This window comes from Sturnus vulgaris, chromosome 1 (genome assembly GCF_052056855.1).
Source record: "Sturnus vulgaris isolate bStuVul1 chromosome 1, bStuVul1.hap1, whole genome shotgun sequence".
Classification (NCBI taxonomy): Eukaryota; Metazoa; Chordata; class Aves; order Passeriformes; family Sturnidae; genus Sturnus; species Sturnus vulgaris.
Window position 1 is genome coordinate 3034299 of NC_142243.1, and position 23861 is coordinate 3058159.

At 44.8% G+C, this 23861-nt stretch overlaps 1 protein-coding gene across 1 annotated transcript in view; it reads right to left on the reverse strand.

The window, feature by feature from the left end:
- VIPR1 (vasoactive intestinal peptide receptor 1) overlaps positions 1 to 23861 on the reverse strand; it is a 97295-nt gene that overhangs the window by 58504 nt on the left and 14930 nt on the right. The window contains exon 2 of the mRNA XM_014873698.2: positions 1069 to 1165. Within this exon, the coding sequence (XP_014729184.2) occupies positions 1069 to 1165 (97 nt within the window). The remainder of the gene's footprint in view (positions 1 to 1068; positions 1166 to 23861) is intronic.

Below are 23861 nucleotides of genomic sequence, written 5' to 3' on the forward strand. Positions count from 1 at the left end.
AGGGACACTTGAAACAGCTTCCAAATCAAAGAAAACCATCCCTCAGTAGATAAAAGCAGGGGCCAAAAGCCTTCCTGGCATCCAGTGAAGCTCCTCCTGGGATCAGCTTGTCCCAGGATTCTGTTCCCTCAGTCTGTGGCCTGGCTGCAAACTTTGCCAATGGAGAGTTTCCTCTTCCACTTTTCCCTCTTTTTGCAGGAGGGATACAAAACTCAAGCAGGATTTGAGATTCATCTTCCCAGCCCTTTTCCCAGCAAAATGATCCCTTCTTTTTGGATCCTGGGAGTCCAGCATGGGTCCTGACACACCTTTTACTGACAGACACAGGGCTGGTAACTTGAGAGAGGCATTTGGGGTGGGAGAGATCCAACTGGATGCCTTAACTTGGGATTCTGACAGCTCTGCTGCAGGACAGGGTAGGGTGGGGTGGGATGGGATGGGATGGGATGGGATGGGATGGGATGGGATGGGATGGGATGGGATGGGATGGGGCAGCACCAAAACCTTCCTCCTTTCCTGATCATCGAAGCAGGAAGAGGGTTAAGGAGAGCACAGACCCTTCCAGGGAGATTTCTCAGTATGGTGAGTGCTCCATGAACAAGGAGAGGATCTCAGCTGCCTGTCCCAACTCCAGAAATACTTCACAGCCTTGGAGCACCCTCTGCTTCACCATAAGGACAGAAGAAGCTTTTAGGGGAGGGAGGGCAGTTCAATCAAAGGAGATGGTCACAATGACTTCTTTTGAAGTAATCCAAGGCCTGGAAGAACTTCATGCTTTCAGTTCCCAAGGAAAAACTGGTAAAATTCCAGTTCAGAGAGGTGGACAACAGTGATTAAACCCACTGAAACACCTCAGTTAGGCTTTCCCAGCCAGGAGGCTGCAGAGCTGCTGGAACTCTTGGCTGACTGAGCTGTGCTTTGCAAACACCCATTTCCCTCCCTGCTGAAGAGCAGCTGGAGGAATCCTTGCTCCAGCAGCAGAAGGGCTGGGAAACGACCTGGGCAAGGCACTGTGGGGCTGGGGGACGTGGATTTGCTGGCCAGGGAGGGATGGGAGCGTTGCCATACCTGAGGTCTGGTTGTCCCAGGTGAGCTCTGCCAGGCACTGGCTGCGCTCCTCCTCGATCTCCTGCATGATGCTGCACTCGGGCCGGGTGCTGGACGCCTGCAGGGAGGGCACAGAGAGACAGTGAGCAAAACTCATCCTCAGGGAGACATTCCTGGGCATTCATGGCCTCCTGGAACAGGCTGGAGCTCTCCAGGACCACTGCACAGATGTGCACCCAGCTTTATTTTATGATTGCTTTAGAGCAACCCAGAGCCTGCTGAAAAATCAGCATTTCCCTCCATTTCCCCACAACTTCTTTATTTTCTGATGATCAGGAGCAATTCTGCTGCTTTATGCTCTGGAACCACCAGCACCAGCAGCTATGCAGGGCAGGCAGGCAGCAGCTCTAATATTCATGCCAGCAGCAGTGGGATCTGTGCTCCATGGTTTATCCCCTGCCTCCTGGATCTCACAATAATTCACAGCACAACAAACCCCAAATCAAATAAGGATGGAATCTCTGATGCAGATGAGAAGATCAAGGAGCTGAAAAGCAGGAAATTCCCAGTGACCAGACTTTTTCCCCTCTCGAGTGGTTTCTCCTCAGTCAGCCCTGATCAAGTTGTGTTTGTAATACAACAGGGGCCATAAATTCAGGTAATTAATCGTGGACTCCTCATAATGTGTAATTAATGAGCTGCCTCAATCATAAAACGTGGAAATGGTGATTTTTTACTCCAAAAAAAAAGGAAGTGGAAGCTCACACATATCTCAGTGTCCCCTTGTCACCAACACTCTCAGCTTGGAGGGGACACCTTGACCATTGCTATGGCCAGAAACTGAGGCTGCTCCAAACCCCACCTCTTTTTTTCCAATTTTCCAATCCCTTTGGACTGGAAAAGGAATTCAACAGGCAGAAAACTTTTCAGAAATCCAGCTGCAAAGAGGTGGAGAGAAGGGAAAGATGTCAAGAGAGCCAAGCCTTGGCTTGAGTTTATCCTGTCACTGTTAAATGTAATGTGGGAAAAAAACATCAGTGGGATGAACTTCAGGAACAGATCACAAGGACACAGGAGAAAGCTCTGCCAGTAGGAAGTGATTAATTCGGTGTCCTCTCTTAAGGGTTTTGGGATAATCATATATTTTTATCAGAAATAGGCAGAGAAAATAAATAAAAAATTTAAAAATCCTGTCTTGTTTCAAAATGTGTGAGTTATTGCTCTGTTCATATATTTGCCACTCAAGGTTTTAAGACCAAAAGTCCAGCAATCCTTTGAAGGAACAATTGTTTGATGTAAATTTAGGTTAAAATTATAAAATAATTTAACACCTTAAATTAATCTCACAATTTCCCATTAACCTGTCCTCTCTTCCCTATTTCATGCCATGCCTGCTTCAAATTTTAATTTCCTTTAGGTTAGGAATGGGCTTGATTAATAGTGTATAAACAAGTAATTATGTGGTTTTCTTGTCAAATTAAAAATAAATAAAAATACAAACACTAGAAGTAGGGGAATCATTTGGAGTTGTCTTCATTCTCAAATATTTCTTTTCCCCAAAGGGAAATAGATCTTTGGAAATTTCATCTTGGCTCATCTGAAATACCATAGATTTATTTTGTTTTGATTTACAGCGCTTCTTGCCATTTCATTTTAACCTTAAAAAAGCACGGGGGGAAGCGTGAGAGATTTGCAGAACACTTGCTGGAAAAATAAAGATTGAAATGTTTTCAAAACATTCTGACTTTTTCAAAGGGAAGTTTTAACTCTCTGGACTTAAACGTTTGCCAAATTCATCTCACATCTATAAATACTTCTGGTTTTCAATTTATAAATTAATTCGTACGACTCTAACTTTGATCAGGGCTGGCAAAACACTTTACAGCTCCACAATATATTGGAATTTATTTTAGGCAGTAGATTTTACACCAAGCCCATTAGCAAGTACTTCACTGCCACTTCTTCCCTCCACCAAAATCTCATGCCTGAATTAGATAATTGTGTATTCACCTCAATGGCCCAATATTTACTTTTGAGTAACTGGTTTTCTCACCTTTAAAAAACAAATGAGGCTCTGTTTTGAAAACTGAGCTTGTGACAGGCTCAGGTAAACTGGATTATACATAGAATCCTTAAAATTTTATCTTTTTTTTTTTTTTTTTTTTTGCCATACAATCCAAAAGAAAATATATCTATTAAAACACTGAAGAAAGAGTGTCCAGCAGCTAAAACACCAAAATACAGAAGATTCTGGATTTTGTAGTGCTGGTGCTGACTTCTTGTGAGCTTTTAGGGAAGGTGGATGCTCACAACAACCCCAAGCAGAACTTCAGGCTGAGGACGGAGGGGCTGGAAAAGGTGCTGGGGGTGCTGGTGACAGCAGCTGGACATGAGCCCAGGTGTGCCCAGGTGACCCCAGATGTGCCCAGGTGTGCCCAGATGTGCCCAGGTGTGCAGGAAGGGCACTTGGATGGGATCAGGAATGGGGTGTCCAGCAGGAGCAGGGCAGGGATTGTCCCCTGTGCTGGGCACTGCTGAGGCCACAGCTCCAACGCTGGGGTCACTTTTGGGCCCCTCATGACAAGAAGGACATGGAGGGGCTGGAGTGAGCCCAGAGAAGGGAGCAGAGCTGGGGAAGGGTCTGGAGAATTCCTGAGGGAGCTGGGAAAGGGGCTCAGCCTGGAGAAAAGGAGGCTCAGAGGGGACCTTGTGGCTCTGCACAACTCCCTGACAGGAGGGGACAGCCAGGTGTGGCTCTCCTCCCAAGTGACAAGGGACAGGACAAGAAGGAACAGCCTCAAGGTGCACCAGGGGATATTTAGTTTGGATATTAGGGAAAATTTCTTCACGGAAAGGTTTAACCCTGGCACAGGATGCCCAGGGCAGGGGTTGAGCCCTCTGGAGATATTGAAAAGCCATGTGGGTGTGGCACCTGGGGACATGGGGCAGTGCTGGGCTAATGACTCCTCTTGATGATCTTGGAGATCTTTCCAAACCTTAATGATTTTATGGCTCCATAAACAAAGAGTGAGATGTATCTCAGCTTCTCTGTCACTGGGACACATCACCCTCAATTTTAGCTGAGTCAGAGCTCTATGTTTAGTCTGACCTGATTTTTTACCATTGCTCCAAGCCCACAGAGAACAAGCAAACACCAGCTCTGAAGGCTTTCATCCCACTCCACTGCCCGTGCTTGGATGGCTTCAAACTTCAATACCCAGCACTTAGCTGGAAAAGGTCAGTGATGTGTGAATTTAATGTCCACAGACCTTTAACTCAATCAAGGTCAACAAACAGATTCACACTGGAGGACTTTAAGTTTATGACTCATTTTGCACATGAACTAAAGAAGTAAATACATAACTCTATCACAGCAACTCTCCTTCAGCCTCCTCAGTGATAACAGCACGATAACCCTCACGTGTCACAGCTGTCACTGATACAGGCTGATAAAGGCAGATGGAATAAAAATAATCCCAAAATATCACATTTTTGGGAATCGTTAGGAAATAGAAAGTGTGGGGTTTTTTTTGTTGGTGGGACATCAGGGTATGTGGTGAGCAAAGGAAAAAGTTCAGCTGCCTTAATTCCCCCCCAGGTGACAAAATGCTCATGGTGGGAAAGAGCCCTCAAGAGCTGTGAGTCCTGCCTGTCAAAGGGGATATTCCCTGGAAGAGGGGCTAAATAATTATCTTTCTTTGATCTATTCCTCCTGGAAAAGTTGAATTAGACTTTATAAACAGCTTTGTACAAACCCACTTACTAATTCTCCATTTCTAGGCTGTTTCTTACTATGTTGTGTGGTTTGGTTTGAGTTTTTTTCCTATGGAAAAGGCAGAGATTTTGGGGTTTGGCCTCTCTCACTGCAGTGGGCAACTGGCCACACAGACAAAGGGCTGGGGAGCACATGAATTCCTATTTCCCATCCAAAAAAAGTAAATATCAAGCAAAAAGCATGACAAGCTCTGGTTAGCTCACGTTAACATCAGAGGGTGAAGTGTAATCCAGTTTCTTGGGAATATCCCTGCTGGGTGAACTGAAATGTGGGAAGCACCCCTCACTAATCCCTCCTGGCATGCCCAAAACACCGTGTCAAGGTGTGGTGGGTTTGTCAGGGCTTTTCCCACCCATACTCTGATCCCTGAGCAGAAACATGAAGGGAATGTTCTTCTGGAGGTGATTTCTTGCAGCCCTGAGATCTGCAGCAGCTCTCACATAACGAGGAGCTGTAACCAAAATCTTTATTAATGGGAGTTTTCCTTCCCCATGGATCCCAGGAATTGTTAGAGGATTACTGTGCAGTCTGCTGCTGCAAATAAAGCCTTTGTGTATACTCCTTAATTAAATACAATTCCAAGGGTTGCCACAGGCTGAAGGAGCTGCAGAAATGTTTAGTCTCATCTGCAGGGCCAGAATATCCAGGGGACACGTGGCAGCTCCTCGGAGCCAGGTGGATTCACAGAGGAAGGGCTGGGAGGCTCGGTGTGTCCCTTTGTCCTGAGCCCAGGGTATTCCTGGGCTCACCTGGAGCTCACTGGATGGACACTGCAGAGATGAGAACCAGGGTGACCACAGTGACAACAGGGTTTGGAGTCAAACAGAGGAGGAGGAGAACTGAAAGGTCTTCAGAGGGTGAAATCCCATCCCTCACCCATTTCTATCGGGTATGGGTTCATTTCTGGTTCTCTGAGTGCCAATTTCTCACCATCCCCACCTTCCCAGAGCCTCTGTGAAAACAGGAATGCAATGAGACAAGAGCCAGTTGTGCCTCCAGAGACTTTCTGTAACTCAGCTTCAGTCACTGCTTGACGTGGAGATGAAGTTTCTTTCTCACGTGAACCACAAAAGAAATGCAAGATTTTAGCAGGCAGGTCTTATTTCAAGCATCAGAAATATAATCTCCCTCTGGCTTTCCTCCATACTCATTATTTGTAGGAACACAGGACTGAAGGAACTTCTCTCAAAACAATCCTGGCTTTGATTTCTTCTGTAACTTTATTCAGCTCCGTCTTAAAACTAGATTTTCAGATTCTTTTTTTTTGTTGTTTTTTCCTTTTAAACATCCTCAGGAAAATACAGATTTATTCCTTAAACCCTCTGAGACACAAAAAAATACAGTGTAAAAGTGCAGGAATGAGAAAAAGAAGACACCAAGAATTTTTTTCTATAGTGATGGGTGACACAATTTCCCACAATAAGCCTGTCAAAAGCTGCAAAAGCTCTGGTGGTCTGGGGAAAATAAATTTTTTTAAAAGGGAGTATTTGTGAAGATTTATTTTCTCTTCTGAAGGACCTTTGTGTAAGAATCCAAACCATGTTACAAATGTCGTGACAATGTGGGGAAGTAAATTTCAAATATCAGTATTATAGACAGAATGGAAGATAAATCCAAGTTTAAAACACCTCAAACCTCCTTTGTAGGATCAGTCCAGGAGGATTTGCAAACCCAGTGATTTTTAAACAGAGAAAATTTATTTTCTCCTGTGACCTCTCTTATGTTGTGAACAAATTTCTCAGTGACCAACCACCAGTGAGGGACCATGGGTAGCAGCACATGTCCCTGGGAGACTTTTCCAAATAAAAGAGGTCCAGGCAAATGCCCAACTCTCCTGACTCCCACTTAGCTGTTCAAACCACTCCACTTTATCTTCCTGCCAAACATAATCCTGCCAATGACAGATCCATCATTTGAGGAGGAAAGCAGATGTCTTTTCCCAGCTCATCCAAGCAGGCTCTGTCAAACAAAGGCAACTCGGCCAAATCAAGGCAGCAGCTTGGAGGCTCAGAGCCTTCTTTTAGTCTGATTGCCCCATTTCGGTGGGAGGGGTTGGAAGATCGAGGAAAAAGAAGGGTTTTGTAAAGGGCTGGGAGAGCCACAGGGAAAGAGAAGATGTGCAGCTGTGTTCCTGAACTCCTTAGGGATAAGCTTGCAAATGCCTCTGCTGGGAAAAAAAAAAAAAAAAAAGAGCTGGATTGGGGTTTTTAAGGAAGAAGTGACACCTTAAAATTTCAGTTATGACATACAACTAAAAGAGAGGCAGCACCTGAGTGAATTCAAAGGAGCAGGAGACAGCTCTGATGGCTGGGTAAGCACCTTCTGCTCCTGGCTTTAAAATTTCAGCTGGAGTAGCCAAGGATGAGATTCCTCTCCAGGAAGCTCAGAGTGAGGATCTGAATCCAGGCTGCTGCAGGAACACTGAGATCAGCAGTGCTTAGATCTGCAATTACAGGGCTCAGAGCAAAGTGCTGCAATATCTCTCATATGGCTGAGGGAAAATAAGAGAGGAACAACAATAATTATCCCAGAATGGGTAGGGACAGGGACAGCAAGGAGGGAAAGAAGGGGACTCCACTACCTAGAGTGCAAATTATCTTGTTGTTTTCCCTGAACTACTGATCATTAACTACTTTTAATTTCCTTTTTCCCTTAGGATCTAAGAAGCCTGGTTGAGAGAAGTCTGTTCTTTTTAAATAAAAATATTCCAAAATTTACCCATTAAACTATTTAAACCTTCTGCATGAAATTCAACTCCAAAGCATCTGTTCAGTTAATGACAGGAACAGCAGGAATACAAAGGAAATGCAGATCCAGACCTGCCTGACCCCCAGGGCTCAGGAACAGGATTTGGGGGTCTGTGGGCAAAAATTATGTGTCTGTAATGTAAACATCTCCATCTGTCTTCACACTGATTGTCCTTGCTCAGCTGAAGAGAGAAGCAGAAGCTTTCAGGGCATGAGTCACTCCAAACTGAAGGAACTATCTAAAACAGGCAAAAGAAAACTTGTCCTGTGCTCCATCCAGGGAGCCTGAGGCAGCTGCCTGAGGGGTGGGTGCCTACTGTGCCAATATCTAAAGTTAAAATAGCCAAACTCCACAGACCTGGGGTCACCTGAACAGGATCACTCCCCTCCAGTCAGGCCCATCCTCCCCTGGAATTCTCCAAGAGCGAGCAGGTGGAGTTGGGACCTGGCAGGATCCCTATAAAGAAGTTGAGTGAATACTCATGGGTGCTCTAATTTGTTCACAGGCTGGTTTTGTTTTGTTTTTTTTCCCAAGATATATCAACTTTGACATGCTGGTGTTCAGGGAAGGCCTTGGCTCCAGCAGCATGTGCAGGTAACCTGTTCATCCTGTCCTGAATTTCTGCTCCTCCAGCCCTGACTCATCTCCTGAGCAGCCACCTCTTCACTGCTGTGCACGGGAAAAATGTTTCCTAATTCAGATGCAGGCTCAGAAGGGACTGAAAAACATCAGATCCCAGTTCCTGACAGTCTCCATCCATCCATCCATCCATCCATCCATCCATCCATCCATCCATCCATCCCTGATTCTTTTCCTGGGCAAGCACAGAGTGCCCCCACCCAGCCCTGCCAGCTCTCCACTGCACCTCCAGCTCACTCCAGCTGTGCCACCCGAGTCTGATTTTCCTCCTGAATCCAACCCTGATGTCACCCCCCAGCAGGGTGACATCAACACTGCCACAACACTGAGTTCTGGAGTGAGCTCAGATCTGCTCAGCTTCCCCAGAGAGCTGGAAGGCTTTTTGGGTGAGGGTATTGCAGGGAGGAGATCCCAAATCCAGAGGAGTTGAGTCTGGCAGGTTGTCCAGAACAATCCACAAACTGCCAAGTGGGACTTCAGCACAGAGCCTGTCACAAAATCAGAGCTTGATCAAAACCACAGTGAGGTCCCTGAGGTTTCTCTTCACATCCAGTCACTCCCCAGACCTCCCTCACTGCCTGGGATTTGTGTACCCACATCACATACACAAAACCTTTGGAAAACAGGACCCCTGCAAGGCTGGATATTGGGGATTATTTATAACCAGGGAGCTGGATAAAGCAAACTGGGCGTTCTCCAGTTCTCACAAAAGCTGCAGTGGTTTGGTTTGAGGAACAACAGTTTTGGCCACAAACACAGCAGCTCCTGTTAACTTTTAGGGAAGTGAAAGCCCTGAGAGTGTCTAGAAATCCAGTGTGACCAGAGCATCAGGAAAGGAAGGGCTGCAGTGACTGACACCAGGAATTGCAGAGCTGGAGCAAGCACCAACTTCACCTGGAGCTCTGGGGATGTCTGGAGAGGAGGCAAATCCTGTCCACAGCTTCTCACTGTTTTGTTTTTTGTTTTGTTTTTTTTTTCATGCATTCAGGTAAGGACAGCAAAGGGAAGTGGTATAGAACAGTTTTAAACTGAAAGAGAGTAGTTTTGATTGAATATTAGAAAGGAAGTTATTCACTGGTGAAGCTCTGGCACAGTTTGCCCTGGGAATTTGTGGCTGCCCCATCCCTGGAAGTGTTCAAGGCCAGGTTGGATGGGGCTTGGAGCAACCTGGGATAGTGGAAGGTTTGGTGTCAGTATCACATCCTGAAGAACAAGCAGGAGGAGGCAGAAAGAAACAGAGAAAACAAGAAAAAGGGAATGAATAAAATAATCCCTCCTCTGGGCTATGTTATCCAGCATCATCACAGTGCCCTTCTATAACACAGTCTGGGACAAGGTTTTAACCTTCTTGGCTATCACTGCCTTCCACATCTTTCATCAAACCAACATAAAAGAAATTCCAGGATGATTTTACTACTCATACATCACTTCCATTCTAAGCAAGTGGCCTTAAGAGGGCTCGTTTGGGCCACTATTGAGAGCTTTCTATGAAAATCCAGGTATCTTCCTGGAACAATCCATAAACACTTCTCATTTCAAGGAATTCACTCTCAAAGGGCTGCTTCCTTACAAAGGGGAGCACAAAAAATACAAAGGTGTTGGCACAAGATGAGTTTGGTTCATTCAGACATTGGGAAAAAAAGGAATGCTCCCCCTTTCACAAGGAGCAGAAGTGGTTTAGTCAGGGCTCTGGATGAGTACATTACTCATAGGTTTATAAAGCATTTTTTATCAGAACCCTCTGGTGAATGGTTCTTCACAGATGGTCTGAAGCATCCAGGTGTGCCTTCCAGGAAGAAAGACATGCTGGGATGAGCTCCTGGCCTCGGGACAAAAGAAAAAGTAATTGTTCCTAAAAATGAGGGAGGCAAGAGTATCTCAATGGTTTGGAGCCACTCCAGGCTCAAGAGCTTCTCTGACAAAAATCAGGGCAGGACCACCTCTCCTCCTCTGGCTGAGGAGGGAGGGAAACAAAAGGACAAGTGATTTGTGACATGAGTGAAGCAGAGCAAGGTTACAGGGAGCAATGCTGCCATGGAGAAAAAGGATTCACAAAAATGGGAAAAACCATGCAGAGAGCACATGAAGAGATCCTAACCCAAGCCAGCACAGGATGGACACATGGACAGAATTCAGAACAGAACATGCTGGAGAGCACTGATTACCCAGGGATCTCCTAGAGAAAAACTTCTAATGACATTTAAGTTTGCCAGCTTTGAGTTAAGACATTTTTGATAACCCTCCTGTGTCCAATGGCCAGTGCACACAGAGGACATCATGTATCTGAGCAGCTGCTGAAGAGGGACATTCTCACCAGGACTTAGCAGCCTGACTACAGATTTCAGGAGGAATTTAACAGTCCTGGAGGAGTAAACGTTACTGGACTCAGCAAACAAAACTATCAGCACTGTCCCTGCACAGGGTGAGTGTGTGCAGGGTCACTATGAAGGCACAGGAATAATTCAAAACGTGGTTCCACTCTTGGGGGCTGAAAAGGGAATTAAAGCCACAGGTTGAGCAGGCTGTAACGTGAGCCTAAGAGCCTGAAACAGAGGAAAAGGTAACAAACAGGACATGACACACACTCACCCACGCTGTCTAAACCAGGCATGCAGGCAGCTCTTCCACCTGAGGAGAGCACTGACATCTCCCCAGGAGCCCCAGGGCCACACTGAATTCTCCTGGCAGCTCCCACCACCCTCCTCATCACAGTGCTCATGCAGGGATGCTGTGGCTGCATCCCCACCCTCCACACTGCTGAGCACACAGCTGAGTGCCAGCAGGGACAGAGGATCCCAGTGATGTGTCACCTGATGGGAATATCCACGTTCCAAAGGCAAACAACCTGCCAGCAACTCCCCTGCTTTAAACACAGAATCATGGAGTGGTTTGGGTTGGAAGGGACCCTGAAGATCATCTCAATGCCAACCCTCTGCCATGGGCAGGGCACTTTCCACTGTCTCACTGTTTTTGCTCCAAATCTCATCCAACCTGGCCTTGGACATTTGCAGAGATGGGCCATGGTGAGGCTTGACCAGGAAAATGTTTTCCAACAGCTTTAAGGAAGCAAGGATCAAACTCTCTTGCTTCCTGCAGGGATTCACCACCTTGGCTGTTGGGTGACAGCTTTGGTTCCCATCCATCCTCCAAGTCAACTTCCAGCACCCTCAAACTGTGCACCAGCTTGTGGTGAACCTGATGTTCAGGAAGATAATTAATTCTGCTTTATCCCCCCAGGCACTGCCTTTTGTCATCCCTTACCTGCTAACAGCACAGATGGGAGAAAGAGATTAGAGGGAAGATGTTTCTGCTTTGTCTGGGTAAAAGGGAAAATATAAAAGGGCACAAATGACACAGAAACTGAGTGCTTTGTTGACAGAAAACAAGTCTTAGTGGCACAGTATCACCAGACCTCTCTCAGGTGATGCCACTGGCTGAAAAAATCTCAGAATGTTTCACAAAAGTAGTATCTCTAATATCTTTTGACTATAATAATCTATCTCTAATATCTTTTCAAAGCAGAAAAGCCAAGATAAAAAAATAGTTAAAAAACCCCAAATAACCAAAAAACAAGCCTCCCAAACTCAAAAGATGCTAAGGAAACCCCAACCCACAAAAACCCCACCAAAAAACCCACAACAAAATTGTCAGGTTGGTCTCTCTGCTCTGCCTCCAAAAACTCCTTCCTTATAGGAAAAAATAGACAAAGCAGTAGCAAACCCCCCAAATTCTTCACACTTTCTGTTCCCAGCACTTGAATGTCTCTAAAAGACCTTTCCATGTGCCAGTGTACATTGATGCCCACATCTGTCAGAGCTATGAAATACTGAAATGCTCTCCTCAAAATACTCTGATCTGCCAGCAGAAAAAGGGAGAATTTGTGTGGAAAAAGGAGTGGGAAAGAAAAGAGTTGGGCCCTTTTTCCATGGGAACCAGAGAAAGATTTCAAATCTCAGTGTAGGAATATTGAATACGAGGAAAACAACAGATTAGGCAATCAGGAAGGTAAAAGCTGAGATGGGCATCAGTGATCAGGACACCTGGGAAGGGGATCTTGGAAAGAAAACAATGTTTAGAGCAGCAGGAGGAGCAGAAAACCTCTGAGCATTGCTGAAAGTCTCAGCCTGACTGTCAGGATCAACTGAGCTGAGCAGAAAATGCCTTGGAGCAACAGGACTAAAAAGAGAACAACAGGAAAAGAAACCAAGTGAGATTACTATGCAAAGAAATTTCAAGAGAAAGCTAAATATAGCACCAAAAAATAAAAGGAGCCCTCACGTGGAGCCCCACCCCAGCTTCTGTTCACTGGCTTCTCCAAAGAACTGGAGGTGAAAATATAACTTTACTAATGCAAACTGGAGTAGTTACACATGAAAATGATTTAGCTTGAATAACTGAGAACAACAACAGGGCTGGGTGTGAAGGGGCATGGAAACTGATGTGAGGTGACAGGAAAAACGTGCTCAGGTGGGATGGTGGGAGTGGCACCATCTGGCTGAAAGTCAACAAAAGTAAAGCTTTTTTATATGTAGGAAGGAGATGGGAAAAAAGATCCAGGCAGCTCTCAGCAGGTTAATCCGAGTTAAATACACAAGACTTTTGAACACGACTCAAAAGAAAGGGTGATGGGAAGTGGCAGCAAATGGAGATGGGGACAAAATAGAAAATGTGATTTACTGAAAGCAAATCGTGGCAATGTAATTTATAGGGTTGTTTTATAAGGTAATAGTTTGGTTTGGGTGGGGTTTTTTTTGGGGGGGGAGATGAAAGCCAGTAGATTTAAACTTTCCGAAGTCTGATTCTGTGCTAAAAGGAATGACTGCCATAACAATGGACACAAACTTTAATAAAACTGGACGGAAACTAAAGGAGATGGGCCAGCAAACCTGTGAATTCTTCATCTCTGGGAGTGCCCAAGGCCAGGTTGGATGGGGTTTGGAGCAACCTGGGATGGTGGAAGGTGTCCCTGCCCATGGCAGGGGGAGGAATGAGCTTTTTTTTAATCACTTGTGTGCACACACCTAAAAATGGCCAATTCAGATCTGCCTACAACTAAAGCAATAACCCTTGACAGCTCCCCCAGAAACTGCAGTCCTGCAGCATTTCCTACAATTTCCTGACTGGAAAGAGAATGGAAAAAGAAAAAAGAAAATTTAAGAAAAAGAGAGGAAAAAATGATAGCAACTAAATGCAACTTTGGTTCTGAGGAAGAAAGCATGGCAAAAACTTTTCTGCCTCTCCAAAACTCCTTCAAGTGTGTGAAATCAATTAGTTAAGAGACAGGCAGCAGGAAGAATATCAGTGAGGAGCACAGGGAACAGCTCCTTCCACAGCAGTCACCTCTAGGAGGGTGGGAGAGGAGGAAAGCAAAACTGCTGAGAAGAAATCAACCCAACCTATTGATGCTGCTCCTGATGTCCCTTTCAAACCCTGCAACGTGGGATAGCAGAGGAGGAGGCTCTCAGGTCCCTGTGAGGTCATCAGGATTTCCGTTCCCAAATGCCTTTTCTGAGGTGGGCTCATTTCAGGCTGACACTCAGCCCTGTGTGGATGCTTTAAAAAATCACAGCCCTGCACAAAGCCAATAACAACAGTGGTCATTTTTGGTGACACAGCCTAGGAAACCCCTGACACTCTCTCAGTGGTTCTGAGCAATGATCTGTGGCTCTGACAACACAATTCTGAGACAGCCAGGTGCTCTGGGCAGCTGGATGCAAGAAGCTGAGCCTCAAAAAATGCTCAATCCTCTATTGGTGACACTGTCATTGTCCCTCCATTATCACAACCAATTCTCCCCACTGCAGAGCTGCTGGAAGTTCATCCAACACAACAGCAAAGTCTTACAGGTGTGAGTTATCCCTTCTCTTTGTTGTTTTAACAACCTGGCCTGCAGTAAATCTGGCCAAGGGATTACCCCAGATACCCCCAAGGAGAGGATGCAGCAGAGGCATCGTGGTGACCACAGCACAGGCACTGTCTAAGCACTGAATTACAGAAAAATTGGCTGGAAGGGATCTCAGGAGGGCTGGTCCAGCCTTCAGCTTGAAGCTGGGCTCACACCAATATTATTCTTGCTCAGCCACTCAAAAGCCCCTCGAGCATGGAGATTGCACAACCTTTCTGGGTGATTTGTTTTGTTTTACAAACAAAATTTTTGTAGTGCAGAAAACTGCATTATTTGCAGCTGCTCTTCATGCACCTTCTGACTACCACCTTGTGGAGAACCTTGAGGTCAAAGAGGAGCCACATCTCCCCCTTTTACAGAGCAAATGTTCATCCACACAGCCAGGTGTCCTCCTGTTCACCTTCACAAGTAATAACCATGAGATTTGCATTGGCAGCTGCCTGCAGGGTAAATTGCAAGACAAAATGAAGTCACAGAGATTTCCAATGACTTGGAATAAGCAGGATTGCACCTCATTCCCAGGGGGCTGGCACAATGTACACCCTGCCTCACCACTGGGAATGGCATTGTAGGAATGATTAAAGGTCTGGAAAACCTGCTAGGATAAAATAAAATAATAATCAGAAAGCAAATTTTAAGAAAAGCCCAGCTAAACTTAGGGAGAGAGAAAGCAAATGTGTAATCAATCTGAACCAGCAAGTGCCTAAACTATAAGGTTTTTTTCCCCAAGGATATCTATTTAATGTGAAAAGAAAAAAAAGGCTTTAATTTCAGGGACTGAACTCCGTAATGAGACAAATAAGGATTAGAAGCAAAACATTGCTTGGGGATGGTTTAACAGTGCCTGGCAGGACTGGCCAGAAGAGCTGTCAGGAGTCTCCTCCAAATCATTTGGATCTGTTTGTACTGCAGGTCCAAGGAAGGACCTGATAGTTTGACCTATGCAGGAGGAAAAACTAAATTTCACAGAGTCAAACAGACTCCAGAGGTCCCTTCTGAACTCAGCTGACCTGATTGTGAAAATGATGTTGAGTTTGCCAAGAGTAAAGGGAGAAAGTGTAATTCTTGGGATTTTTAACTATCAGGAAAAAAAAAACCAAAAAACCAAAAAACAACAAAGATTAGGACAGCCCATAAGGGCCTGACTATTTTATCCCTATTTAAAAGTAAGAAATCCCAGAAATGGTTTCTATTACCTTTTGACTCATCCTTTATCAGTGTCCCCACTGATAAGACTCCACAGTGTCCCTATAGATCCCAACCCATTCCTGGGCTTTCCTCTGCTGACCATAAAAAGATTTAATCTATGTTTCAAAACTCTAAATATCTGTAGCTGCAGCCTAAGGATTAAATTTTAAGTTCTGCCCTACCAAATCTGTGGTTCTAACCTGACTGGTTATGGAGACTTTTTTTCTCCTGCTTTTTATTTGCCAAAGTTTTATCAAACGCTAAAATACAAGTTGTGAGTTGTCCCTCAGTGTCTCATTTTCTAGAATAAACACCCCCAGTTCTCTCTTTTCTTTTTTTTATTTCCACAGCATTTTTTAGACTTTTTATCATTCTTCTGGCCCTGCCTGGACTCCAATTTCAAGTGTTTTTACCCCAGAACAGATACACGTGCTCCAGTTAAAAGTCTGTCAGGGATTATTTACTTCTTTTCCCTTGACCAAAACAAAAGTTTGATTCCAGTTTATTGTTTATCTTACTTGCAGCCTAACATAGGCAGCAGCCAAAAGTAAGAAGGGTTGTCTATGAGCTCAGCCCAGCCTCTGTGGAAAATGAACTAAAATAGGCAAAAAAAAAAAAAAAACTTCTGAGAAATTCTGATTTTGTGGGTTGAAAAGTGCATAAAGCTGAGGAGGACAAAAACTTCTGTCAGGAACAGAAACCCAGGGTAGATTTTCCAGGTCCTTTATCTAAGTCTTAGTGATGTAATCACCTTTCAGCAAGTTAAAATATCAGTGCACCAGATGAACTTTGTGTTGCAGAGTCACAGCTGAACAGGGAAGATGAACTGCAAGGAATAACATCAACCCCAAGGAAAAGCAGGAAAACTCCCAGAAAATGGCATCTCCCTCCATCCCCTCCAGCTCCTGAAGTGACACCACATATTCCAATAGCTTTTGGATATTCATGGTGAAACAGAAGGGTCAAAATACAGCCTTGCCCTACAAAATCAACACTAAATGATAAAAAAGGAATTCTTAAAAAAAAAAACAACAAACCAGCATTTCCTCATTTTAGTTCCTCTCCATTCATGCAGCCCAGCAGCTCACACGCACATGGGTGAACCTCACTGAGGACTACCCAGTTTCACAGATTGCTGGGAATTCCCTTTTTAATAAAAACTGTATTGTCTTCACACATCAGGAAGTTTGGACATTGACGGAATGAAAGTAATCAGGGAATCACAGAATCAGTCTACTGTGGCTTTATTTTTCTCTGAGGGCTTGCACAGCTGACAGGACCAGTCAAACAACAGACCTTGACATCACAGAATCACAGAATAATTTAGGTTGGAAAAGACCTTTAACACCATTGAGTCCAACCATTATTGAGTCTTTCATTAGTAAATTTGTGGAGGACATCAAGCTGGGAGCGTGGATGTGTTGGAAGGGAGGAGGGCTCTGCACAGAGACCTGGAATGGTTGGATGGATGGGCAGAGTCCAATAGGGTGAAGTTTAATAAATCCCAGTGCCAAGTCCTGCATTTTGGCCACAATAACCCCCTGCAGTGTTACAGGCAGGGGACAGAGTGGCTGGACAGTGCCCAGGCAGAAAGGGACCTGGGGACACTGATGGACAGCAGGACAGGAGCCAGCAGTGTGCCCTGGTGGCCAAGAAGGCCAATGGCTCCTGGCCTGGATCAGGAATGGTGTGGCCAGCAGGAGCAGGGAGGTTCTGCCCCTGGACTCAGCACAGGTGAGGTCACACCTTGAGTGCTGTGTCCAGTTCTGTCCCCTCAGTTTAGGGAGGACTCCTAAACTCCAGAGGAGGCAACGAGGCTGGTGAGGGGCTTGGAACACAAACCCTGTGAGGAACAACTGAGGGAGCTGGGGGTGTTTATCCTGGAGAAAAGGAGACTCAGGGGTGACCTTGTCACTCTGTACAGCTCCTGGAAGGTGGCTGTGTCAGCTGGGGTTGGTCTCTGTCTCCAGGCAGCACTGACAGAACCAGACACAGTCTCAAGCTGTGCCAAGGGAAAATTAGGCTGGATATTAGGGAAAAGTTTTTCACAGAAAGAGTGATAAAGTCCTGGAATGGTCTGCCCGGGGAGGTGGTGGAGTCACCATCCCTGGATGTGTTTAATAAAAGCCTGGATGTGGCACTGGGTGCCATGGGTTAGTTGAGGTGTCAGGGCTGGGTTGGACTCGATGATCTTGGAGGTCTCTTCCAGCCTGGTGATTCTGTGAATTCTGTGATTCTGTGTGTGATTCTGTGTGTGATTGTGTGTGATTAACCCAGCACTGTGAAATCCACCACCAAACCTTGTCCCCATGGCACCTGAAGAGCAACCAGTGTAAGATCTTCACGTGTAACCCCCAGCCAGCAGCACTGTCCTGTCAGGATTTTAATTCAGGATGCAACTGGAAATAAGATGACACCTGCAAAGCCAGATCATGGATGACTCACAATGAATCCAGCCAAGTTTACCCAATCAAGAAGGATAAATCTCGTGGCTTCAGAGTGCTCTGGATTGGGCCATGGTTGAGGGATGGAGTTGGCAGGATTAAGGGTTGGGCTTGATGATCTTTGAGGTCTTTTCCAATCTAAACATTTCTATGATTCTGTGGATGCAGAGGTGAAATTGCACAAGCAAATTAAAAACTCCTGAAGAACTCCTTCTGCAATAGCTTGAGCTGCCATCAAAGTTTCTAATCACGAAATACCTTAGAGGAAATAACCACAAAACTCATCCTAAAGGATTAGGGTGCTTCATTAAAGAATAAAAATAATAACAATTAAGAAATCCAGCCCCTCTTCCCTCCAGAGTTTGACCTTGAGCAGAGCAGAGTTTTCTTGGCCACATCACACACTTCAGGAAATCCCAGATTTCCCACAGAAGGCATCCACCACAAGAACATTTCAAGCGTGGACACATAACAAACATAGCCCAAGAATTCTCTAAAAACATTAACTGACAAAACCCAGCCAAGTTCTTAAACTGCCATCCATGCCCCATGAAGGGAAATATATTCTATAAACACAGAGATATCTCCACAAACAGTGATACCCAACAGGAGATCCCCCTTTGCCTGTGTTCTCCTGACTGAAAACTGACTTTAATATACAGCACATTCTTTTTTCTTCTCTGGTTTTATTAATTGTACCCAGTGTAAATCTGTAAATGAAACAGCACTTAAATTGCTCACAATAACATTAAAACCACCCCCCCTTGTGAAATGAATGAGGTTTCCCTCTCAGGTCCTCTCTGTGGACTGTGGGAAATTTCCCTGTGCTGATCAGTGTTTATTGAAGTTGGGTTTTGAGTAAAGAGTTGTTGTAGGGAATTGATCACTGCTCTGCTCTGTTGATCCTCTGCACCTTTCCAGGGAACACCATCCCAACACCACCCTTAGGGTGGTATTATCCTATTCCCACTGCCAGATTGCCACCCCTGTCTTCCAGAAAGCACCACCAGAATGTTGTAGGAGCCTTTTAAAATATCCCTGCTGTCCCCCAAATGATGCTTCTGTAATAAAACCCATCTTCCTCTCATGATCTCTGCATCCTGACAAAAAAACTCCTCCTCCTGCTGACCAGGCACCAGCTTGAGGATGAGGAGCCTCCTTCACCACTTCCTCTTGGTTATCCTGTTTATGAAACCATGGAATCATGGAATGGTTTGGGTTGGAAGGGACCTTAAAGCTCCTCTCATTCCAGCCCCTGCCGTGGGCAGGGACATTTTCCACCAGACCAGGTTATTTTTGCACACAGGTCATGGTTCTCCTGGAAGGCCACCAAAGACACAATGGTCATCCAATCCAGGCACAGTTTCCCAATGGAAATGATTAACTTGGAGAAAAAAAAACTTCATCCCAGCTCAACCATGAATTAAAAAGGGGAGAATCGGAAGTGAAAATAAATAAGTGAACCAGTAACCCAGTGTTTACTAAACGAAGGCAAATAGAGATGAGGAAATACAAACAAAACATCATGAAGTTTAGAAGCATTATATAAGAACCTGAAGATATCAGGAAAACTCTGCAGCTGCTAAAGATAAGGGATTAATGAGAAGTTAATATTTTTTAGTTGTTTTTTTTGTGTTCTGTTGTTTGTCATTTTTATAATTTGATTTATTTTGAGTTTGGTTTCCTTGTAGTTTTTTGGATTTTTTTTAACAAAAGCATTACAACAAACAAAATTTCACAGGCTTTACACTCCAGTAGAAGAAAGTTCAACATGTAATAATTTTGATCTGTATTTGGAAAGCAGCAGGGCAACATGCATGGCTCTGAGGATGATGGAGAAGCTTTTTCCAGCTCATTAGTAACAAAGGCAGATGTTAAACAGCATCCACGAGAGATAAACATTTCAAATTAGCAGGCCTGGATAACTTGCACCTAAGAGCATTTGTAAAAGCTGGCTGAGAAGATCTGTTTGAACACAGCCAAATGCAGAACCTGGACTCGAGAAAGAACAGACTCAGCACAGACCTCCAGCACAGCAGCCCAGATTTTGGGAAAGAAATGATGTGGCAGAGAATTTGGAGATTAAAAGTGGTAAATAATTCCACATGAACTCCCAGTGCGTGCTGCTGGCAAAAGGCAAACACGAGTGTTTGCTGGATAAACTGAGCAGAGAGGAAGGACAAGAAGAAAATTCTCCTTTTTTTACACAGCACTGGGAAGATTTGTCCCATGACATCACGTCAAGAATTTTAAAAGGCTAATAAAAACCAGAGGAGGGTGTGGAAAGGAAGCACAAAAGGAAGTAGAGGAGCTCTGCATCCTTCTGGATGCCCTCAGGTTATCTCAGTAGCCACTGGGAGCACGTTCAGGTGACTTAACCAGGTGTTGAATGTGCTCAGAGGCCCTTTGCTATCAGAAAATTCAGAGTAAAGAGCAATGGGACATGAACTGAAAACCTCTGAAAATCCATAACCCTCTCCAGATTATCTCCAATAACAGCCAGGGCCAGGGGAAATGTGTTGGGCTGCCCATCTCAGCCCCTTAAAATAAGAGTTCAGCAGAGCACAAGTTACATTTTATCAGAAACAGGTACTTGGACTCGATTTACTGGAGGTAACTGGTGAATATTAGCTGCTTTTAATAACTTGCCAAATAAAATAATCTATCCTTCCCATCAGGGATTACTCTAATCTTAATATAGCTCCAACTGCACAGACTTCCTGGGTTTTGATGTCAAATTTTGGCCCAGGCACTGAGATGTTACATTTTCCTTGGACTTTCCCAAGTAGATGCTGGATTCCATTCATGAAAGGCCACTTTGCTCTTGCTTGGAAAAAAAAAATACATTTAAATGAGGAAGTTTCAATGATGTTCTCAACTGTAAGAGGAGGAAATGTTGCTCAGATGGCCTTGAAAACTCCACTTCTCTTCAATTAACACCTTTGGGTTGGAAAAATTCAGGTCAAGGTCTAACTATCCATGTCATGGAGCAAGAAGAGGTAAAGAAAAATCATATTGATCAAGCTGGAGCCACAGGTGCTGTCGGTTCCCAAAGTTTCATTAGGAAACTTGCAGTATCTTCTTTTTTTTCATGGTCAGTACATCCTGGTGTGAACTTTAAGATCTCTTCCACCAAAGCCATTCCATGATTCCATGATTCTGTGATCCCACCAACAGAGGGGCAGCAGCAGCAGCCTTCAGGTCACCTTGGTGGCACAGAGAAGAAAGATGCCAAACCTCTGTAATCCAGCTGATAAATAAATGTGAAATTCAACCTTTTGTTTTGTTTTGTTTTGTTTTTTCTCCCCTGAATAATTTAATGATTTTTGCTGCTGGTTTTGCTGCCAAGTCCCAGGTGAAATTCTCAAGAATTTGGGAGAGCCCATGGTCCAAGAAAAGGTGTCTGAGGGACCTGTCCCCTCTGCAGCCCTCAGCTTCCTGAACTGGCACAAGGCCCTACCTGGGGGCAGACAAATCCAACCTCAAAGCTCCAGTGACCACAAAAGCAGAGTTTGACACCTTAATCTGCAATCCAGTCCCACCCTCAGGATGTTTTTACAGGACAGAAGGAGGATCTGATCCTATTCTTACTAAAAATGAAGGATGCCTGGAGTCTCCCTGTCCTCTGCATAACATCTCCTTCTGATCCATGTGTGGGAGAAAGAAATCCATCTTGAATGAGGATGTCCTGAAATTCCAGGGAAGAGACACCATTCCTACCTTTTTTTTTTTTTTTTTTTTTGGCTGTTTTCTGTTCTTCAAAGGAAGAACATCCATGTCATCAGTTCTGGGCTTGCTGGACCCCACAAACCCAGCCTGGGGCTGGGGACACCGTGAGCTCTGGCTGCATCTGCCTCTCAGGAACTATTTAAATGTTACAAAAGTGAATGGATTGTGCAGTCCCTGTGCCTGAAGACCTGCTGTGGGATCCCATTTTAACCCTTTTGCTATTCTGAGGTGCCCCAGCAGATACAAGAGGATTGCACTGCTCGTGGTTTATCAGACTCATCTGGCTCTAAACTTGGGAGCAGGGACCTTAAAAGCATCTTCAAGGCTGGGACTTCACAACCCAATTATTTTACTTTTCTGGAAGAGTTCAGCCTTTTTCCTGAGGATGCTCAGAGCTGAAAAGGCCTCTCAGTGGCACAAGCTCACCCTGCCATGGCAGAGGTTGGTCCAGCAAGGGAAGATCTTCCAGACAAGAAGCTCAGGCTATTCCCAACAGCAAAACCATGTTTAAGGTCAGGAGTCCTTCAGAAACTCTTCCCAGCTCCACAGCCCACCAGCCAAGCCAGTGAAAAATGAGGATTTTCTGTTCCACAGCCTGTGCTTTGCCCACTGCAGTGAACATTGTGTTCACCATCTTCTGGTTCCTACCTTAACCCCCCTTAACTGGGTTTCCTGCCCCCAGGGGCAGCTTCCTGCCCAGAACATCCCATTCCCAGCCCTGCACGTGTTACTGAGGACCAGATTGTGTAGATGAGAATTTATGGCACTTTCAAATCACAGCCAAACCAGCACCAGGATCCAGCTGTGCCTCGTGCATCCCTCACAGGTTTATCAGGCTGTGAGCATTTCTGGGAAAAAGTGGCTTCTCCAAGTGTGGAAATGCAGCTTTTCCCCTTAATTTCACTCCTAAATTCCCAGGTTTGGGCTTCAGGGAATCACACAGCAGCAGCAGAACAGGATGAGGATGGAGAAGAAGCAACAAAGCCTAAAATCAAAAGCCTGAAATCATTAGTACCTTTTTCCAAGGCGTGTGTGCTAATGTAAAGCCTGTTATTGCTGTAATTATAGCTGTGCTTACTGTCACAGCTAATGGATGTGCCTGCCATGCTCACAGGGCTGCAGGCAGGGTAGGAACATTCTCCTTCCACAGCTTTCCCAACCTGGGCATGGAGCCATCCATGAACTGAGCCTTGCAAAGAGCTTGAGGAAAATCAAACTCAGTAACCCTGCCCCACTGATTTACAGTGACACTCCAGACCATAGCTGTGGTTATACAGCCTGGAAATATTCTTGTGGGTGGATTAACAAAATAAGTGAATAATTTTATTTTTTTATCTGCAAGACCTTTCAGAGTTCTGGATTGAGTTGATAGCCATCACCTTGCTGTATTTCTGCTCTTTTCTGTGTATCAGCTTTGGGGGAGATTTGTGTCATTCATCTCCCTGGTGACACAAGCTGATATCAGACAGTTGTTTCTGGAGGATTTTGACAGCAACTCAAGCCACAGCTAAACCTGGACCACATAAGACCGAGTAGTATAAAGAGCAAAATAACATCTTTATTTTCTGCTAGGTTAATACACACTTTCCACCAAGTAGGGCCAGAAACCCCTTAGATTCAGTGGAGCACCAGCTCCAGGCTTTGCTCCACAAAATTAAACACAGCATATGAAATAGAGGGAACTGCTTTCCTCAGCATCAAAGTACAGCAAAATGTGCAGATCTTCTCTGAAAAGCCTTCATTTAAAAGCAAAAAAAAAAATCAAAGTTGGCTCCCCTGAGTGCAGCATCCCCCTGGAGGGGCACAATGAACTCCTTAACACATGGAGTCAGAGCAGGGATGTCTTAAAGATGAGAGAGAGAAAAAAAAAATCACATTACTTCTGAGAAGCAGAGAAATTATCCCTGACCTAGGATCCAAGCCACTGTGGATTAAAACTCTTTGGAACATGACAATCACACTTTTTTTCTCCTTATACACAAAGCAATTTGCCTCTTCAATGGCATAAGAATTAAATCCAGCTGGAATGGCTTTTTAATTAAAATCATACTTTACTTATCAGAGTGAGAGCACTTAACTGATTACAGAGGGAGCGTGGCAAACTCTGGCATCCCATTCCCCATTCCCCAAACCCCTGTGCCAAACCCTGTGTAACCCTTTGCAGACTGCCCCACCTGAGCTCTCCTCACCCCATTTATGGATCACAAAAAGCCACGTAGGACACACAGAGCGTCTGTAAAAGTTGAGACAAAAGCTCGTTCCCTGAATCTGCTGCAGTTCAGTTTGCTGAATCCTGGGAATTTCCTATGCTAAGAACCTCCATACATTTAATTTCATCTCCTTGGCTGTGTTTTTATATTCGTAGACAATTGAAATGTTTCTCACT